The 18224-nt window shown below is 40.5% G+C and overlaps 1 protein-coding gene across 1 annotated transcript in view; it reads left to right on the top strand.

Moving 5' to 3' along the window:
* Window positions 1-18224, top strand: part of LOC126267542 (hemicentin-2) — a 1749994-nt gene that overhangs the window by 711553 nt on the left and 1020217 nt on the right. Inside the window, exon 5 of the mRNA XM_049972846.1 lies at window positions 12508-12711. Within this exon, the coding sequence (XP_049828803.1) occupies window positions 12508-12711 (204 nt within the window). The remainder of the gene's footprint in view (window positions 1-12507; window positions 12712-18224) is intronic.

Raw genomic sequence — 18224 nt, 5'->3', positions numbered from 1 at the left:
TTTGAACATGAACATCCCTATACTGGGCTTCCACGAAATCTTTTTACTATCATGTCCAGTTACTACTATAGCAAATTATCTGTACAAATCAAAATGTGTTAGTACTGCATGCAACGGTAAAAGTTGCTTACCTTGCCCTTCGCCACATCGCAGCGGTCATCAAGCACGTTCCCCTCGCACCCCACACATAGTAGAGAACGCTCTTTATAACGTGGTTTTATTTTACGGTCTGCCGCAACAATTTAGCACCTGTTTTCCATACTTGTTGGTAGCTGTCAGTAGTCATCTTTTGTCAAACGGCGCGAACTAACAGAATCTCTGTTGGACTTCCAGAAGTCACACATGCCAAGACTAACGTCCCTTGCTGTGCAGTCAGGCGTTATATAGCTCGTCTTCATTTGGAAGCACGTACATTTGTGGGAAGCTATTTTCAAGAGTAAATTAGACATATAACTGAAATAAAACCAAAGTCTTAGGTAAACAACTTGAGAACATTCTGAGGTTTGCAGTCACTTCGATCGAACTTCATATTGATACATTAGTTATCCAAATTCAAAGTCAAATGTCACATTAATATATATGATTTACATTTACTAATACATAAAATCATTAATGAAATTTCATAAATAAAATATTAAATCAATTCCATCTTGCCTTTTTCGAATAAAGAACCATAAATTCACAAATTATGAATTGCCTAAATGTGCTAACTATATACATATGAAAACCACCCTGCCCACCCAACTCTTTCCTTTTTGCTCAGTGGTGTTCTGTTGTGTGTGGCCCAAAGATACTTGTTTTTTTCCAGTGTGGTACAGGTATGCGGAAAGGTTGGACATCCCTTACATAGAGCATACAAGAGTCTAACATGAGCTGAAGCCATTGCTTACATAGTTGAAAAAGGAAGAAATGTGACATCTGAGACGTGTGATGCCTTCTATTGAGGCATCGGTGTGGTGCTAAGGGATAGTGAAGCCATTAATTTTAATTTTTTTAATGTACAGACCAATAAGACCACAAGTAATAGTTAAACCACAGAAAACAAATCACGTGTGTGGAGCGACAAGTATAGCCCGCTAATATATCAGAATGTACCAGGGGACACTACAAACTAATAGGAGACATTCTATTAAAGTCCCATGCAACATAGAAAATTAGAATGTTCAAATATAAACAAAAATAATTAAAGTGTAAAGGAATGGTTGCTGATTATTTCAACAAATTACATGGGATGCTAAGTAAGTCACGAAGCCAGCTGAGAAGTAAGCTAAATCGCTTGGTTTAATTTTTTCGCGTTAGGACCCCAGGAGCAAATAAAATTATAAAAGTAGTATAGGAAGTTAAAACAACGTGTCTAAAACGATCCAGCTTAGAAAACTGAAAAACTCGTGGAGACGATATACACAAACGATCTGAGCCATATCGTGACGATAACAGAAACTCGGTAATACGTTAAGCAATAGGACAGATCTAGCTGTGTGCTATAAACCAACGTTGTGACCATTTCAGTTATTGTTAAATGTATTGCATACTGGGATACAGCAGTCCTTAAGAGGGCGAAAACAGTACCAAAGTAAATAATAAAACCGTAATAGAATATTGACTCCCTAATCGGCCAAACAAACAAGTAACCTGGGTACAGAATTTAGTGAACTTGGGCTAGTTACCTCGTTTTCCTTAAAGATGTTACTCGAAAAACTCATGGAAATGGTTATTTTTCACCGGGATCTGCTCGTTGAGTAAATGGGCATCAGAGGTTCTCCGATCGTGAAAAATCTCAGTCTTCTCCAATAGAACTATAAACCATCCCTTATCTGCACGATGCTACAACTTAATGTTTGACAAGCAGAATAGTATTACATGTCCGCTCTTGAGCAGGCTGCAAGTTCACTGTGACGGACTGGGATACTGCGTCCGGTCTTCCGAATGTAACATGCGTCGAATTCTGGACGCATTATTTTGTATACGACAGATACTGAAGGATATTTTGTTATCTACACTATTTGCTAAAATCAACCTTACGTTATTAGTTGAGAAAGAAATAACTTTATGCTTCCCTAAACTTGACATATTTCTTGTGCCAGTACGACAGTTAAATGTACCTATTGTTACAATTTTTATTCCCCCGATATTAATCCTTTTGTCGTTCTGCGTTACTGTAGCACTTCTTAACAGTATTTTTGTAAATATTAAGTACGTTACTAGAAGGGCAGGTACTCGTTTCTGAAACTGTGTCACATTCTAGAACGTATTGTTTTTAAGAAATGGATAATTTTAACAACCTGTGAAAAGCAAAAACTATGTGATAAAAGAAAAATGAAAGAACGCATTTTTCTGCTGGGGCGATTGATTTAACTCTTAATGTACTAAATAATTCGTGTAAGATTTTTACGAAATATGCCAAAATTTTGTTTACCATCTACTTTCTTGATGTTTGTGTCAAGGAAATTAAAGGATCCATCTATTCTAGTATCATGCGTAAATTTAATTTTATTCTTGTGATGCGTTAAATTTATTTACAAAAAATTCTCCACTTTCTCATCATTACCATGAACTATCGAAAGGGTCTGTTCCACATACCTGAGGTAATACACAATTTATCTCACTAAGCTGGCATTCTCGAGTAAGAACTCAAGATGGTTAATAAAGACGTCAGCCACAATACGTGAGACAGCCCTTCTGAAAATATCCTTCGTTATTGTATTTAATGAAACTGTAACTTAGAATTAAGGAAAGGAAATCAAGAAACAAATGTAAATGAAGTTGTCATAATATTTTCTGATCGAGAAAGTTTTGTTCAATAATCATAATATTGTCAATCTTTATATTCATGTAAATATTACGAATATCGACGAATCCAAATTTCTTAGTATTCGCTATAGGAATGTGATGAATTTTTGTAACCAGCTCGCTACTCTTCGTAACAGAATATTGATAATTAAACAGGTAAATAGGCTTTTACGGCGGATTTTACTAAAAGGTCCAACAGAACTGTCAACCACATCGTCACAGGAAGTTGTTCATTATGAACCTTAAAGTTGAGTCCAATAGATTCATGTCTCTGAGTTGTTATTTCTGTGTAGGGGGTAGTCATTTCATTACATACCTTATGCTTATCATTCCATTTTTTGGATGTCTTAGTAGTTAATTCTGTATCAACGCTCGATATAGTACTTTCGTTGAAAATAAATTTACGTGTTGTGTTAATGTAGTGGTCGATATAACGACAACCGACCTACTTATGTCTGCCTCCCTGATATTCGTCTCCACTTTCCACAGCCTCTGCATCATAGCTCGATATGGTACATTCGTTGAAAATAAATTTACGTGTTGTGTTAATGTAGTTGTCGATATAACGACAACCGACCTACTTATGTCTGCCTCCCTGATATTCGTCTCCACTTTCCACAGCCTCTGCATCATAGCATTGTCTATCATCCTATCTGTCTTCTAATTTATTTCTGATCTGTTAGACTCCTTGATGATAATGTTATTCGCTTCGACTGCAATCCAATATTATTCAAATTTAGAAACTTTTAATCCATCAACTGCAAGTTTCATATGAGTAATAATGTCTAAAATTGCTCTACGATCTACCATTATATTCGTATTATATATCGAACCTATCTTTAACATTAATTGTTCTTCACTGGAAAAGTTTATTACGTAAGGTACACATGTGGTAAGAAATTAAACTCTGCATCACAGTGTGTTTTGGTATCAAATTTACGATCACTTAAATCCTACTCTCAGTATGGACGATGCAGCTGCGATGGGGGTGGCAGAAAGCACTCTGTTGAGGCGGACAGTACTTTGATGTTAACAATGGGATTTGCCAGAGATTGTTGTATTTTTATGGATACTCCAAAGAAACCCACAAAGGGATCGTCCATGGAATAATTCACATTACAAAATCTAAAGGGCTTCCATCTGAATCAGGTAAATGCATACAGTGCTGACAGTGATCGAATCAACTACAGCAAAAAAATTTGGTTTTTGTCTTACTGAATAACGAAAAACCATTAATTTGACAGATAATTAACTGTTGTTTTAAAACAGTTCCTAATAATTTAGAGGTATTAGTCTTCAAAAGCTACATTGAATTTGGTCTCTCACCATCAAATATTAAGTATTCATTCACCGAGAGGATTTTCAGCATTTGTAGATAAAGAATTGAGGTAAATGTTACCAAATGTCTGTGCAAGATTATTCTCGCTACTTCTTGCAATTGACAGATTCGAATGCTGCTAGCGTGCCATCAAGTCATACTTTATTTGAGAGGACGAGGAACAATATTCAAGACTGATCTGGCAGTTTGTGATATCAAATGGCAAGCGTGGAGTTGAAGAAACTGAACATTCGCTTCCTGAATGTTATATTCGTTTTCCTCATATTTTTTCCCTGTCTGTAACTGCTAATAGAAAACAGAAAAACAGCTAATTTACTTCTGCTGACTTGGATAGAATAATAAGGAACTTTAAGAGCAACCTGGGGAGCAGGAAACAATATAAATTTTTTGGTAACTTATTTCATGAAATCCTGGAAGAAATGTTAGAATCACAGAGGTTGAGTTTCGAAAATAAGCGAAATCTTGTCACACTGCACAGATTATTTGCCGCAAAACTACGACTTCTCTGATAACTATGTGTTCAATCTACTTACACGTTTTACACTTAAAAGCAAGAAAGTTTTCATCTGCTATGAAAGTATGTTATAAAAGTTACTGACGAACTAAATCTCGACTGCATGAAGATCAGTTATTCAATGAATTCTGTAATTTTCGGAATTCACATTCTGGAATTCATAAAAGTAAAGCAGAATACCACATTTGTGTAGATTTCTTTAAGCAGCAGACCCCAGTTGACATTTCTCGTTTCAAATTGCTTAGCCTTCTATCATAAATATTCCCAGTTCCTACCAGTAACACATTTGCTGAAAGCATATTGAATATGGTGAAGAACTACGAGTTAGGAGAAAGAACTCTCATGTCCAGTGCCTTAGTTAACAGAGAACTTCAAATGAATGAACTTTTCTGAGAATTTCGTAAATCCTCGTGTGTTGTGGAAGAGAGTGGGGGACGTTGACGGACTACAGAAAGTAGCAAGTTGCAACAAAATATGTATTCAGAAATTCCAAAAGTGAGCAGGTTGCTATTTTACATTTCCTTCAATAACCTTATCTCTCTTTTTTATCTGATCTTTGAACTGCACTTATTATATTGCCTGTAAATCGTCATTTAAGTAAAATTTTTGAATGAAGAGAGAAGTCTTTCTTTTTATTTTTGTTTTAACACAGTGTTACAACGACATTTTGATATGTTTCGAAATTACATACACAACAAATTGGTTATATTACTTATGATATTTTTGGTAATCCTGAGAGATATGGCCGAGCTGTTCTAGGCGCTTCAGTCTTGAACCACGCTGCTGCTATGGACGCTGGTTCGAATCCTGCATCAGGCATGGATGTGTGTGATGTCCTTAGGTTAGTTAGGTTTAAGTAGTTCTAAGTCTAGGGGACCGATGACCTCAGATGGTAAGCCCCCTAGTGCTTAGAGCAATTTCAGAGATGATAAATTGCTCTCTTACCTTTTTTTGCAAATGGAAAATTATTAAAGTTTTTGTTACAACTTGATGCACCTTCAGTTAGACTCTAGAAAGTTAACGACCTGAGCAGATGTTGATGGAGCATTGGTAGCACACTAAAAGCATGAGGTATTTTTATGGTTCTTAGCTCATAAAAAAGGATTGTTGGGAGTTGAAAGCATTTAGCGGTGAAGTCATCCCTTAGTGAATCTTGCAGGACACGCCCACCGCCATACAGGTCAGACAAGGCAGCCCCTCATTGAGGCAGATCTCCAGCAGAACAACGTCATTCTACCTGCCACGGTACCAACGGAAGCATTGGGCTGGGGCTATAGTCTGAAGGAGCACGTCTATACAGTGGAGTCATAAACTGGGCATTGTGTGCAGAGCCACATGTAATAAAAATTCAGAAGTTTTCATGTTCGCTGATACTGCAAATAGGCCTGTTGTAAGTAAGCTGTTTAGGTTTTCTTAATGGTGACGCCACGTAGCGCTCTGTATGAAAATCACTGGCTGTGCTGTGTGCAGTCTGTGGCTAGTTTGCATTGTTGTCTGCCATTGTAGTGTTGGGCAGCTGGATGTTAACAGTACGTAGCATTGCACAGTTGGAGGTGAGCCGCCAGCAGTGCTGGATGTGGGGAGAGAGATGGCGGAGTTTTGAAATTTGTAAGACTGGATATCATGAACTGCTATATACATTATGACGTTCAAACACTATTGAGGTAAATACATTGTTTGTTCTCTATTAAAATCTTTCATTTGCTAAGTGTGCCTATCAGTAGTTAGTGACATCAGTAGTTTGAATCTTTTATTTAGCTGGCAGTAGTGGCGCTCGCTGTATTGCAGTAGTTCGAGGAACGAAGATTTTTGTGAGGTAAGTGATTTGTGAAAGGTATAGGGCCATTCTTTTGTAGGGATTATTGAGAGTCAGATTGCGTTGGGCTAAAAAATATTGTGTGTGAGCTTAAGCACAGTCTTGTACAATTTTTCTAAGGGGACGTTTCACCGTGACCCACTTCCACCTGCTGCCTCAGTTGTATAAGAAACTCCAGCATCTCAGAAACGCTTAGAAATAGAATCTCTATTACATCTCATAGCTAGGACTAACAATCTCCAAGGCACAGGCGATTTAGATAAAGATCTTTGAAACTGTATCTGTTCACTTGTTGACATGGGAGATGATATGAATTTGGAGAAAATCGTCTCTTCCCCCTCTGTGAAAACTTAAAGAAGCCAGTAATTGGCTGTTTCTTTTCTTTTTGGAGAAGAAGATTTCTTACCTCTTTGCTCTGAGTTCGTGCTGTGGTGTGAGAGGGGAGATTTAGCGCCTCTAGAGCCCTGAGTTTTGTCTCAAGACAGGCAGGAAGCAGTGTCATTTGTGCACTTAGCGAAGCACTCAGGTGGGGCACACTTATTCGTTTTCGGTTTACCAGTCTTGACGTATGGTATCCTCGTGCGCTGTATGTGTGAGCCGAGTTGGTCCTTGGTATGACCAGCGAACGGGTGTGTCACTCACTGAAATGTACAATGATTTCAGGGCTCTGGTACAGAGTAAATGGCGATCCGTCAGCCTGATTGATAGACCTTAAGAATTTTGGATTTCCTTCGTGGCCGCGATCATTTCACAGGTGCCGCCTCCAAGTCTCACCCCCGCCGCACACATCTCGCCAGCCGCAAGTTACATCCCTGCGCAAAGCGAACAGGCTAATGTACTGCTGCTACGGCATTGTCAGCGTGTACAGATCTCAATGGGCTCTTGCACTCAGCTGCACCTATGTAGAGAAACTTTGATCCAAGTCTGCTCAGTGTCAGATCAATTCAGATGTCGTTATCCACATTTTTAGGGCCAAAGTACTTGACTCACTCCACTAGTTAAACTGTCTCTGCCACCCAGGATCCTTCTCCAGAGTAGTCTTAAACCACCTGCCAGTTGTTTACGGTATTCAATTAATAACTCGTTTTGCATAATTAATGTATGTTTTTTTGGAGAAATAAATGTTGGAGCACTAAAAATATGCCAACACAATCAATCCATTAAACAGCCCCCACTTGGGTTACCTATCTATCTATTAGCATTTTATTCGTTCCGTGTGAAAAAGAAGTTGTCCTACCCCTGATGTCTTGAAAGGCGGCGTCCTTTGGAGCGAGTATCTTCAGTTTAGTGACTTACTACTTATATAATCTCGAATATAGTGTTATAACATCTAGTTTCTTTTTTTACGTTCTTAGAGCAACGAAAAGGTTTGTCTGTAATAGCTTTCCTCAGACATCTGATGGTGAAATAGGTGGCGTTATATGAGGTACACGAAGTGATTTAACAATTACTTCTTTTTAACTGCATTAAAAATGTTTAACACCTTCACCAACATGTTGACCCTAGGAATCTTTTACGGCATTTTTGAAATACTAGCACAGAATGTTTGTCCAAATTATGATATACGGTCTCTCATTATATTTGGTGCTCGCTGTTTCGGTTCTGGTATCAGTTTTAGAGTCGATACACTATACATGAAACAGCGTTACTGACATTCACATTGATTATCACGTAATATGATTACTGAAGTCATGTTCACTCTCGTAGTATGAAACTGCTTTCTCTTGTTTCACAGGCTCAATGATTTCTTCAACATAGCTCTTTTAAACATCACTACACGTGGTTCTACGATATGAATATCAAAGTAAATTAATCACCCTCTCTATAAGCAAAACCATCGTTTTCCACATTTGTAATATCAGAATAAATACGGTGTAAATTACATTCTCCTTTCCCATTTACGTGTTTGCCGCATCCTCTTACTGTAGGCAGCACCCACAGCGCAGAAATGTCTATCGGATAGGCGTAGTGTTTTGGGCATGTCGCCAACATAAAACCTGAACTGTCTTGTGACTTCGTTATAACGCTGATTGTCCGCATTTTGCACTAGAGGCAATACTTTAATGTCTTACACTTTCTTAGCAACAACACTGGTCAGTAATAGTATGCATTTAAATGAAAATACGCGAAAGACGGAACAGTTACTTTTCATACATAACTGCCATAGAGTCATGTGACTTCGGGAAACAACTTTTGACACAGAACTCAGAGACCTTTACGTAATACTGACACTACAAGGACCATCGAATAATTCGCATGAACAAGACTAACAATAAAATAATTTAGTTTTACAATATTCTTCCATATGATAAGTGAATTAAAATATCACAACATACTCCAAATATTTGTTGAATATATAAGAGGTGCGCTAAATGCGCTAATTAGTTATCTTGTTGCAGTGTAGCGTTAACTGCATTACATGTCGAACTTCACCAAGGAGCTCGGTAATTATCCTTAGATTAGTTATCGTAAGCCGGCCGGTATGGCCGTGCGGTTCTAGGCGCTTCACTTTCGAACCGCGTGACCGCTACGGTCGCAGATTCGAATCCTGCCTCGGGCATGGATGTGTGTGATGTCCTTAGGTTACTTAGGTTTAAGTAGTTCTAAGTTCTAGGGGTTACTTAGGTTTAAGTAGTTCTAAGTTCTAGGGGACTGATGACCTCAGATGTTGAGTCCCATAGTGCTCAGAGCCATTTGAACCATTTTTTAGCTATCGTAACATGTGAAGGTGATATTTCAAGCTACAGTTGAGTATGTTTTACAGCAATTTCAGTATTAGCATCAATTCTTTGCACGGGATTCTAAGAATTTATGCTTGATTGCCTTTCATAGTACTGTCACTGAATGTATGAAACTCTTTGAATAAATCTTTAGTTGTTTGATAGGTGAGGAAATATGTTTTAGAATAGATTCATTAAATGCTCTGTAGCCTTGCAGACCATAGAATATAAGTTGTAAGGCTATCCGTACCATTCCTTCATTGATACTTCCTCTATAGGTTGGTTTGTAATGGTCAGAAACGGTCTGACAGGCTGAAAAACATGTGGGGTCTCGCAGAGAAGGTTGTGCTACGGAAAACTGTTAAAACACCAGAAGTCGCGTCATTTCCGACTTAATTAGGAAAGAAATTAGTCAGTCAGGCCGATGAGAGCGCAAATTCAAGCTACCCAACGGGGAGGGTGTCGGTAAATGTGTTTTTCGTTGCTTTCCTTAGACTGAACAAGCGAGCGATAGAAAAATTGTACGTGATGCGATAGTAAAGATGCAACCCGAGCCAAAAGCATAGCAATTCTTGTCCTGTCATCTACTCTATGGGAACAACTGACACCAACTGTATCTGGCGGGTGGCTTGATTTTGTGTGCGCAACTTCCTGATTGGCTAACTACAATACTAAGTAATACGGAAACGGCGCAACGTAACGAACATTTTATTTAGCAATTATTTCCCAGCACAATCTTCCCTGCAATACCCTTATAAGCTTTTCAGGCTGTTTAGGCTACGCACGGTATTTAGGATGATTCCTTGTTGATTTGACAAGGTTTCAAGGATGATGGAGAAGAGTAAATGAATAAATTTGAGGGAAGGGAGCCCCTGTCTGGAAACGACCAAGTCTAAAATTGTTGTGATATCTCTGACAACGAAGTTCTTCCACTGGAAGCCCTTTCCTTCCTATATTTAGAAAGGAGGTAGTAAGGACCAAAAGAAGAATAAATTTTCGGAAAAACATAGATTCTAAAATGCATGCCTGTTAAGTTATGAGCACTATTTCAGTAGAGGATGTGTTTCACAGTAGCAAAGATAAACAAGTGCTCATAGCTCTTGACATATGCACTTTAGTGCTCATGTTTAATGGATGCTTTGTTCGTCTCCACACTACCTTCTCACGCAAGATGGAAAGCAAATTGCTTGCTGTAGAAGATGTCCACTGTCAGAAGCATATAACTTTCGGCTTGGCCATTTCGGTACATGGCCGCTACCTCATTCTGATACATTTATGGTTCTCCATGATCCCTGAATTTTTGTTAAGTCATCAGATCGAATCGTATCGAAAGTCAGCCAGCCCTCGAAAAACCTTTCGAACTCCCGAGAACGTCGAAAGTGTGCGTAGCAGTCTGCAGGCAAGCCCTCGTCTTTCGCTACGAAAAACTGGTGCCAACAACAGTTTACCACATGCCACCCATTCAAAATTACCATGCAAGTTCTCCATGAGACGTTTGGTAATTTTGCAAACGCTCTTCTGTCGAAAGGCCATTTCGTGTGCCTGATTTAAACGTGCCAGGGTTATTTAAAGGAAAGAGTGTCCTGCGACTGGCCGAGAAGCTAGGAACAGATAAAAGATCGAATTCGCGATGAAATTCCAGAATTCCTGCAGCAGTTACGGAAGAAGGGTTCAGAAACTAGGCAAACGTTTCGAGTGTTGTGTAGCCATGAGTGTTCGTCATTTGCCCGATGTACTATTTCGTAAAATTCGTTTCGCTATATTTTGTGTGTTATTCAGATCTTAAATAGTCAAAACATTGTGAAGGACCCTGTATATGCAGTAAACGAAAGGTTTACATACTAAGAATGCTAGCATGTATACAGAATATTTAATGTTGTACTGGAAAATCTGAAAACCAAATTTTTTGGTGGATAGAAGATTTACACTAAAACTTTTTGTGACCCTGTGTCTGTCTTGGAGGACTATATGGCATATACACTGAAGGGCCAAAGAAACTAGTACACCAGCCTAATTTCGTGCAGAGCCACCGCGAGCAAACAGAAGTTCCGCAGCACGACGTGGCATGGACTCGACTAATGTCTGAAATAGTGCTGGAGGGAACTGGCACCATGAATCCTGCATGGCTGCCCTATAAAACAGTAAGATTACGAGGGGCTGGAGTTATCTTCTGATCAGGCATCCCAGATATGCTCAATAATGTTCAAAGCCTGGGGAGTTTGGTCAGCGGATGTGTTTAAACTGAAGAGAGTGTTCCTGGAGTCACTCTGTAGCAATTCTGGAGTGTTTGGTGCCGCATTGTCCTGCTGGATTTGCCGAAGTCCGTCGGAATGTACAATAGACATGAATTGATGCAAGTGATCAGACAGAATGCTTACGTACGAATCACCAGTCAAAGTCGTGTCTACGTATTAAGGGTTTCATATCACTTAACTGCACACGCTCCACATCATTAAAGAGTCTCTAGTAAGTTTGCGTAGTCCCCTGTTGACATGAATGGTCCATGAATTCGTGAGGTTGTCTCCAAATCTCTACCCGTCCATCCGCTCCATACAATTTGACACGAGGCTCGTCCGACCAGGGAACATGTTTACAGTCATCAACAGTGGTGTCGGTGCTGACAGGCCCAGGCGAGGAGTAAAGCTTTGTGTCGTGCAGTCATCAAGGATATACGAGAGAGCCTTCGGCTCCGAAAGCCCAGGTCGATGGTATATCGGTGAATGGCTCGCTCGCTGAGACTTGTTGATGGCCCAGCACTGAAATCTGAAGCAATCTACCGAAGGGTTCCACTCCTGTAACTGTTGAACGATTCTCTTCAGTCGTCGTTGGTCCCGTTCTTGTAGGATCATTTTCCGGCCACAGCAGTGTCGGAAATTTTATGTTTTGCCGGATTCCTGATATTCACGGTACACTCGTGAAATTATCCTGAGGGAAAATCTCGACTTCATCGCTACCTCGGAGATGCTGTGTCCCATCACCCGTGCACCGACTATAACGCCACGTTCAGACTCACTTAAATCTTGATAACCTACTGTTGTAACAGCGGTAATCGATCTAACAACTGTGCCAGACACAGGTGTTTCCGGACGCAGTTGCCTGTTTGCATACTTTTGTATTTGGGTACATATGTCTATACCAGCTTGTTTGGCGTTTCGATGTACAACAAGTGTTTAATTGGCGCGGCAGTGGACTACAGCACACGTTTCTCTCACAGTTCAAAACATTTCTGTCGATACAGAATGGCAAACTTGGCTTTTCGTGTTTACCTTTCCTTGTAGCATTTTTCACTTCCTTCGCATTAACTGACGAAAGCCGCTGGTGTGCGCAGGCCGGCCCAGACCAGAGGTGACGTGGTGGCAGGGCGGGCTCCTGCGCGACGCCTCCATCGACCTGGTGACGGACGCGGTGACCGTCAACCGGTGGTTCGTGTCGAGCGTTCCGCGCTCGCTGTGGAACAGCCACGTCGAGTGCCGCGCCGCCTCCTCCAGCCTCATGCGGCCGCTCGTCAAGAGGGTCCACCTCGACGTCTACCGTGAGTACCAGCCGTAGCACGGCCTCAGACACTTTGCAGATGACGCAGCTATTAATAATTTAGCACCGCATTAAAAAAAGGAAAACTTCGCAAATATTCGATAAGATCGTTTGAGAGAAGGTGAAGTCCCCACGGCTCGCGCGGGGGTTTGAGTCCTGCCTCAGGCATGGGTGGGTGTGTTGACCTCAGCGTAAGTTAGTTTAAATTAGATTAAATAGTGTGTAAGTCTAGGGACCGATGTCCACAGCAGTTTGGTCTCGTAGGAACTTACTGCAAATGACCGAGGTGATCTTCTTAGCCGAGATCGCTTGTAGACAACCTTTATTGTTGATTACAGGTTTCAGTAAGCATGGTTTGGAGCGTTGGAGACGAGGAACTGGCAGAAGTAAAGTTTTGAGGACGGGGCGTGAATCGTGCTTGGGTAGCTCAGATGGTAGAGCACTTGCCCGCTAAAGGCAAAGGCCCCGAGTTCGAGTCTCGGTCCGGCACACAGTTTTAATCTGCCAGAAAGTTTCAAGCATGGTTACTGTCTTCAGATCTCGATAGAAGGCTAAAACACGTCTCCTATACCAGCTGTACAACAACTCTTTCTAAAACACTGCCGCCGGCCGCGGTGGTCTATCGGTTCTAGGCGCGCAGTCCGGAACCGCGCGACTGCTTCGGTCGCAGGTTCGAATCCTTCCTCGGGCATGGATGTGTGTGATGTCCTTAGGTTAGTTAGGTTTAAGTAGTTCTAAGTTCTAGGGTACTGATGACAACAGATGTTAAGTCCCATAGTGCTCAGAGCCATTTGAACCATTTTTTTTTTATTTCAATAAAATCTCTTGTCATTTGTAGCAAGTGTGTCAATTTTTAGCTCTCTGCTTACATTACTCCCTGAAGTACTGATTTTCGTAATGTTAACGGACTTTAGGGCCATCCTGCACATCTGGTAAAATAATATAATTGCCTACATAAAAATTTAAATTATATTAACAATCAGAATAAAATAAAACAAACATGGTAAGCGTATTGAAGAACAGCAGGAGGAAGTATTGTATATGGAAGGTGGTGAAGAAAAAGAGTAAATGTTAGAATTAACAACTGCAGCAGAAAATACGAAGCAAAATTGTGCATCAATAATATGAAGAACTCTTTTCCTACTTTATGGAATATGAGGTATTGCACTCAGTCCGAATGACTTGAAATGCTTTCTGCCTGGTTTGTGTGCAACCCACATAATGAATTTTTCTTGTAGGTCCTCTACACTGTTTTCGACACAGCCATGTGACTAGACAAAAAGATTCTCACAAAAGACCTTATGTCAGTCAGTCGAGATGTAAATTAATGCCACGATACTGCAAACACCAGAACACGTGTTATTAGAGTTGACAGTCATTAGCGCTCCTAAGCTCAAGTAAGTGACATATCAAAAATGTTACCACACGCATTACCACCTGAGGCGACTAACACTCCTGGCTTTGTCACGTAGACCATACCTGTAACGTAGACCATTCAGTGATCCATATTACGAACTATTATTTTCCTGAATGACAGATTTATCCAAAAACCTCTCTACTTCCAAAGTTCTATGATAATTTGAAGAATTCTTGCTCTGTGAAAGGCTTCCCAACTACCGCCGTTCATTTGGCGAGTTTTATGCGTAAACTGTTTAATGAACTCACCTATTAGAAAAATAGGTGTGTTCATTTCCATATCAATATAGCATCACTTAAAAGATATCGCCTTGAGTAGGCTCCCAAAGTAATGAAAGATTTCTAAAACTGGGAGTGAACTAATTTACGATGACACAAAGTACATCATGGGATCATGTGCTCTCTCTTTCTCTCTCTCTCTCTCTCTCTCTCTCTCTCTCTCTCTCTCACGCACGCACGCACACACACACACACACACACACACACACACACACACACACACACTGTAAACGCTTCCGCCAGCACAAATCAAAGATGTCCAGCGTCTCAGTTATGTGACTGGATTTGTGATTTCCTCTCAGAGCAGCCACAGTTGGTAGTAACTGACGGAAAGTCATGGAGTAAAATAGAAGTGATTTCTGACTTCCCTCAAGGTAGTGTTATAGGATCTATGCTATTCTTTATTTATATAAACGATTTAGAAGACAATCTGAGCACCCGCCTTAAGTTGTTTGCAGATGAAGCTGTCGTTTATCGTCTAGTAAAGTAATCAGAAGATCAAAAAAAATTGCGAAACTACTTAGAAAATATGTATGGTGCGAAAATAGACAACTGACCAAAAATATTAAAAACTGCGAGTTGACCCACATAATTGCTAATAGTAATCAGTTAAACTTAATTTACACGATAAATCAGTCAAATCTAAAGGCTTTGATTTACATAAATACCTAGTAATTGCAATTGTGAACAACTTTAATTGAAAAGAACACGTAGAAAATGTTGCGGGGAAGGCGAACCAAAGATTGCGTTTTATTGGGAGAACACTTAGACAATATAATAGATCTACTAAAGAGACTGCCTACACTATGCTTGTACGTCCTATTTTGGAGCACTGCTGCTCGATCTGGGTTCCTTACCTGATAGGATTAACAGAACAGATCGAGAAAGTTAAGAGAACAGCAGCACATTTTGTATTGACCCGAAACTGGGGAGAGAGTGACACGGACATGAAACAGGATGTGTGTTTGGCTTAATTTGTGCAAAGGTGTTTTTTGTTCCAAGGAAATCATTTCACGAAATTATGACCACCAACTTTCTCCTCCGAATGCGAAAATATTGTCTTGACTCCGACGTCATAGGAAGAAACGATCCTCATAACAAAATAAGAGAAATGAGAGCTCGTACGGAAAGATATAGGTGTTTGGTTTTCCCGGGCGATGCTCGAGATTGGAGTAATAGAGAATTATTGTGAAGGTGGTTCTATGAACCCACTGCAGGATTTGCACAGTTAGTGTTAGTTGCATAGTATCTACGTTGCTGTAGCTGTAGATGTAGCTGTCACAAGTTATGAACAGTGAAATTAGTAACCAACCGCTGAGGCAGCACAAACTCTGTCGCTCTGGTTTTTGACAAGGGGGAGAGCAGGATTACATGTAGAGTTTAAACAAAACCACCATTTTTATTTATATGGTTGCTTGCTAATTTAATTTCGACAGCTTTCTTAATAAAACTGTACAAGTAACTGGCAGTGCTTGCCAGAATCTCCACGTTGTTCTATTCCATAGGATCACCTGTGCCAAGAAAATGTTCTGTAATGGCGGATTTGCTGGGCTGTTGTAAACATGTGTGCCACTTATGCTCAATACATCGGTTCTCCGCAATCCTAATAGTTTGACCCATATATGACGTACCACTGCTGCAAGGAATGCGGTAGACACCCGCCTTGTGGAAACCCAGATATTCTCTAAAGAAGCTAAAAGGGTATTAATCTTAGTAGTTGGTCGAGAAACGTACTTCACATGATATTTCCGCAACGGTACGACCAATCCTGTTTGAAATACTCCCTGCATAATGCAAACGCAGGCCATAAATTTTGGTGCCATTTGGAATTATGTCCATTCGCCCAGTGAACAGTTGGTCGTTAGAATAAGACACGTCTGGTCTGCATTTCATTATAACCATTATCTCGAGAGGTGACTTCGAGATGAGCTAACTAAACTGTCAAAGTTTCAGTATCCTCGATGACATTGCCCTTTTGAACGAAGGTACGAGATTCTACTTAACGTTCATCCAGACGGCCTCAGCCGGCAGATACGTCAGTGAGTCGGCTTCCTACAAACAGAATGTCCTAGTGTACCATCTACCTTCCGCCTGACCAACAAATCAACGAAGGGAAGACAGCTATCCTTAATCACCACCATTCTGAAACAAATGCTCGGGTGCAGTGAATTCTGCTGTTCTAAAATTTCTTGCAAGTTATCACTGGCATGAGGCCAAACAACAGAAGTATCTACATCTACATGATTACTCTGCAATTCACATTTAAGCGCTTGGCAGAGGGTTCATCTAACCACAATCATGCTATCTCCCTACCATTCCACTTCCGAAAAGCGCGCGGGAAAAACGAACACCTAAACCTTTCTGTTCGCGCTCTGATTTCTCTTATTTTATTTTGATGATCATTCCTACCTATGTAGATTGGGCTCAAGAAAATATTTTTGCATTCGGAAGAGAATGTTGGAGACTGAAATTTCGTGGTCTCACCGCGACGAAAAACGTCTTTGCTTTAATGACATCCATCCCAACTCGCGTGTCATATCTGCCACACTCTCTCCCCTATTACGTGATAATACAAAACGAGCTGCCCTTTTTTACACCCTTTCGATTTCCTCCGTTAATCCCACCTGGTAAGGATCCCACAACGCGCAGCAATATTCTAACAGAGGACGAACCAGTGTAGTGTAATCTGTCTCTTTAGTGGACTTGTTGCATCTTCTAAATGTCCTGCCAATGAAACGCAAGCTTTGGCTCACCTTCCCCGCAGTATTATCTAGTATGATATCTTTCCAACTGAAGTTGTTCGTAATTTTTACACCCAGGTACTTAGTTGAATTGTCAGCATTGAGAATTTTACTGTTTTTTGAGTAATCGAATTCCAACGGATTTCTTTTGGGTCTCATGTGGATCGCCCCACACTTTTCGTTATTTAGCGCCAACTGCCAGCTGTCACATCACAAAGCAATCTTTTCTAAATAGCTTTGCAACTGATACTGGTCTTCGGATGACCTTGCTAGACGGCAAATTACAGCATCATCTACGAACCACCTAAGAGAACTGCTCAGATTGTCACCCAGATCATTTATATAGATCAGAAACAGCAGAGGTCCCAGGACGCTTCCCTGGGGAACACCTCATATCACTTCAGTTTTACTCGATGATTTGCGTCTATTACTATGAACTGCGACCTTCTTGACAGCAAATCACGAATCCAGTCGCACAACTCAGACGATACCCCATAGCTCCGCCGCTTGATTAGAAGTCGCTTGTGAGGTCAAAAGCTTTCCGGAAATCCAGAAATACGGAATAAACCTGGGATCCCCTGTCGATTGCACAAGAACGATGTTTTCTGAAACCATGGTGATTACGTATCAATAGGTCGTTCCCCTCGAGGTCATTACTAATGTTTGAATACAGTATATGCTCCAAAACCCTACTGCAAGCCGACGTCAATGATATATGTATGTAGTTGGATGGATTACTCCTACTACCCTTCTTAAACACTGGTGCGACCTGCGCAATTCTCCAGTCTGTAGGTACAGATCTATCGGTGAATAAGCGGTTCTATATGATTGCTAAGTAGGGAGCTATTGTATCAGCGTAATCTGAAAGGAACCTAATCGGTATACAATCTGGACCTGAAGACTTGCTCGTATCAAGCGATTTGAGTCCCTAAGGTATCTACTTCTAAGAAACTCATGCTAGCAGCTGTTGATGTTTCAAATTCTTGATTATTCCTTTCGTCCTCCCTGGTGAAGGAATTTCGGAAAACTGCGTTCATTAACTCCGCTTTAGCGGCACAGTCGTCGGAAATAGTACCAT

This window comes from Schistocerca gregaria, chromosome 4 (assembly GCF_023897955.1).
Source record: "Schistocerca gregaria isolate iqSchGreg1 chromosome 4, iqSchGreg1.2, whole genome shotgun sequence".
NCBI classification, from domain to species: domain Eukaryota; kingdom Metazoa; phylum Arthropoda; class Insecta; order Orthoptera; family Acrididae; genus Schistocerca; species Schistocerca gregaria.
This window is presented reverse-complemented; position numbering and strand designations above follow the sequence as displayed.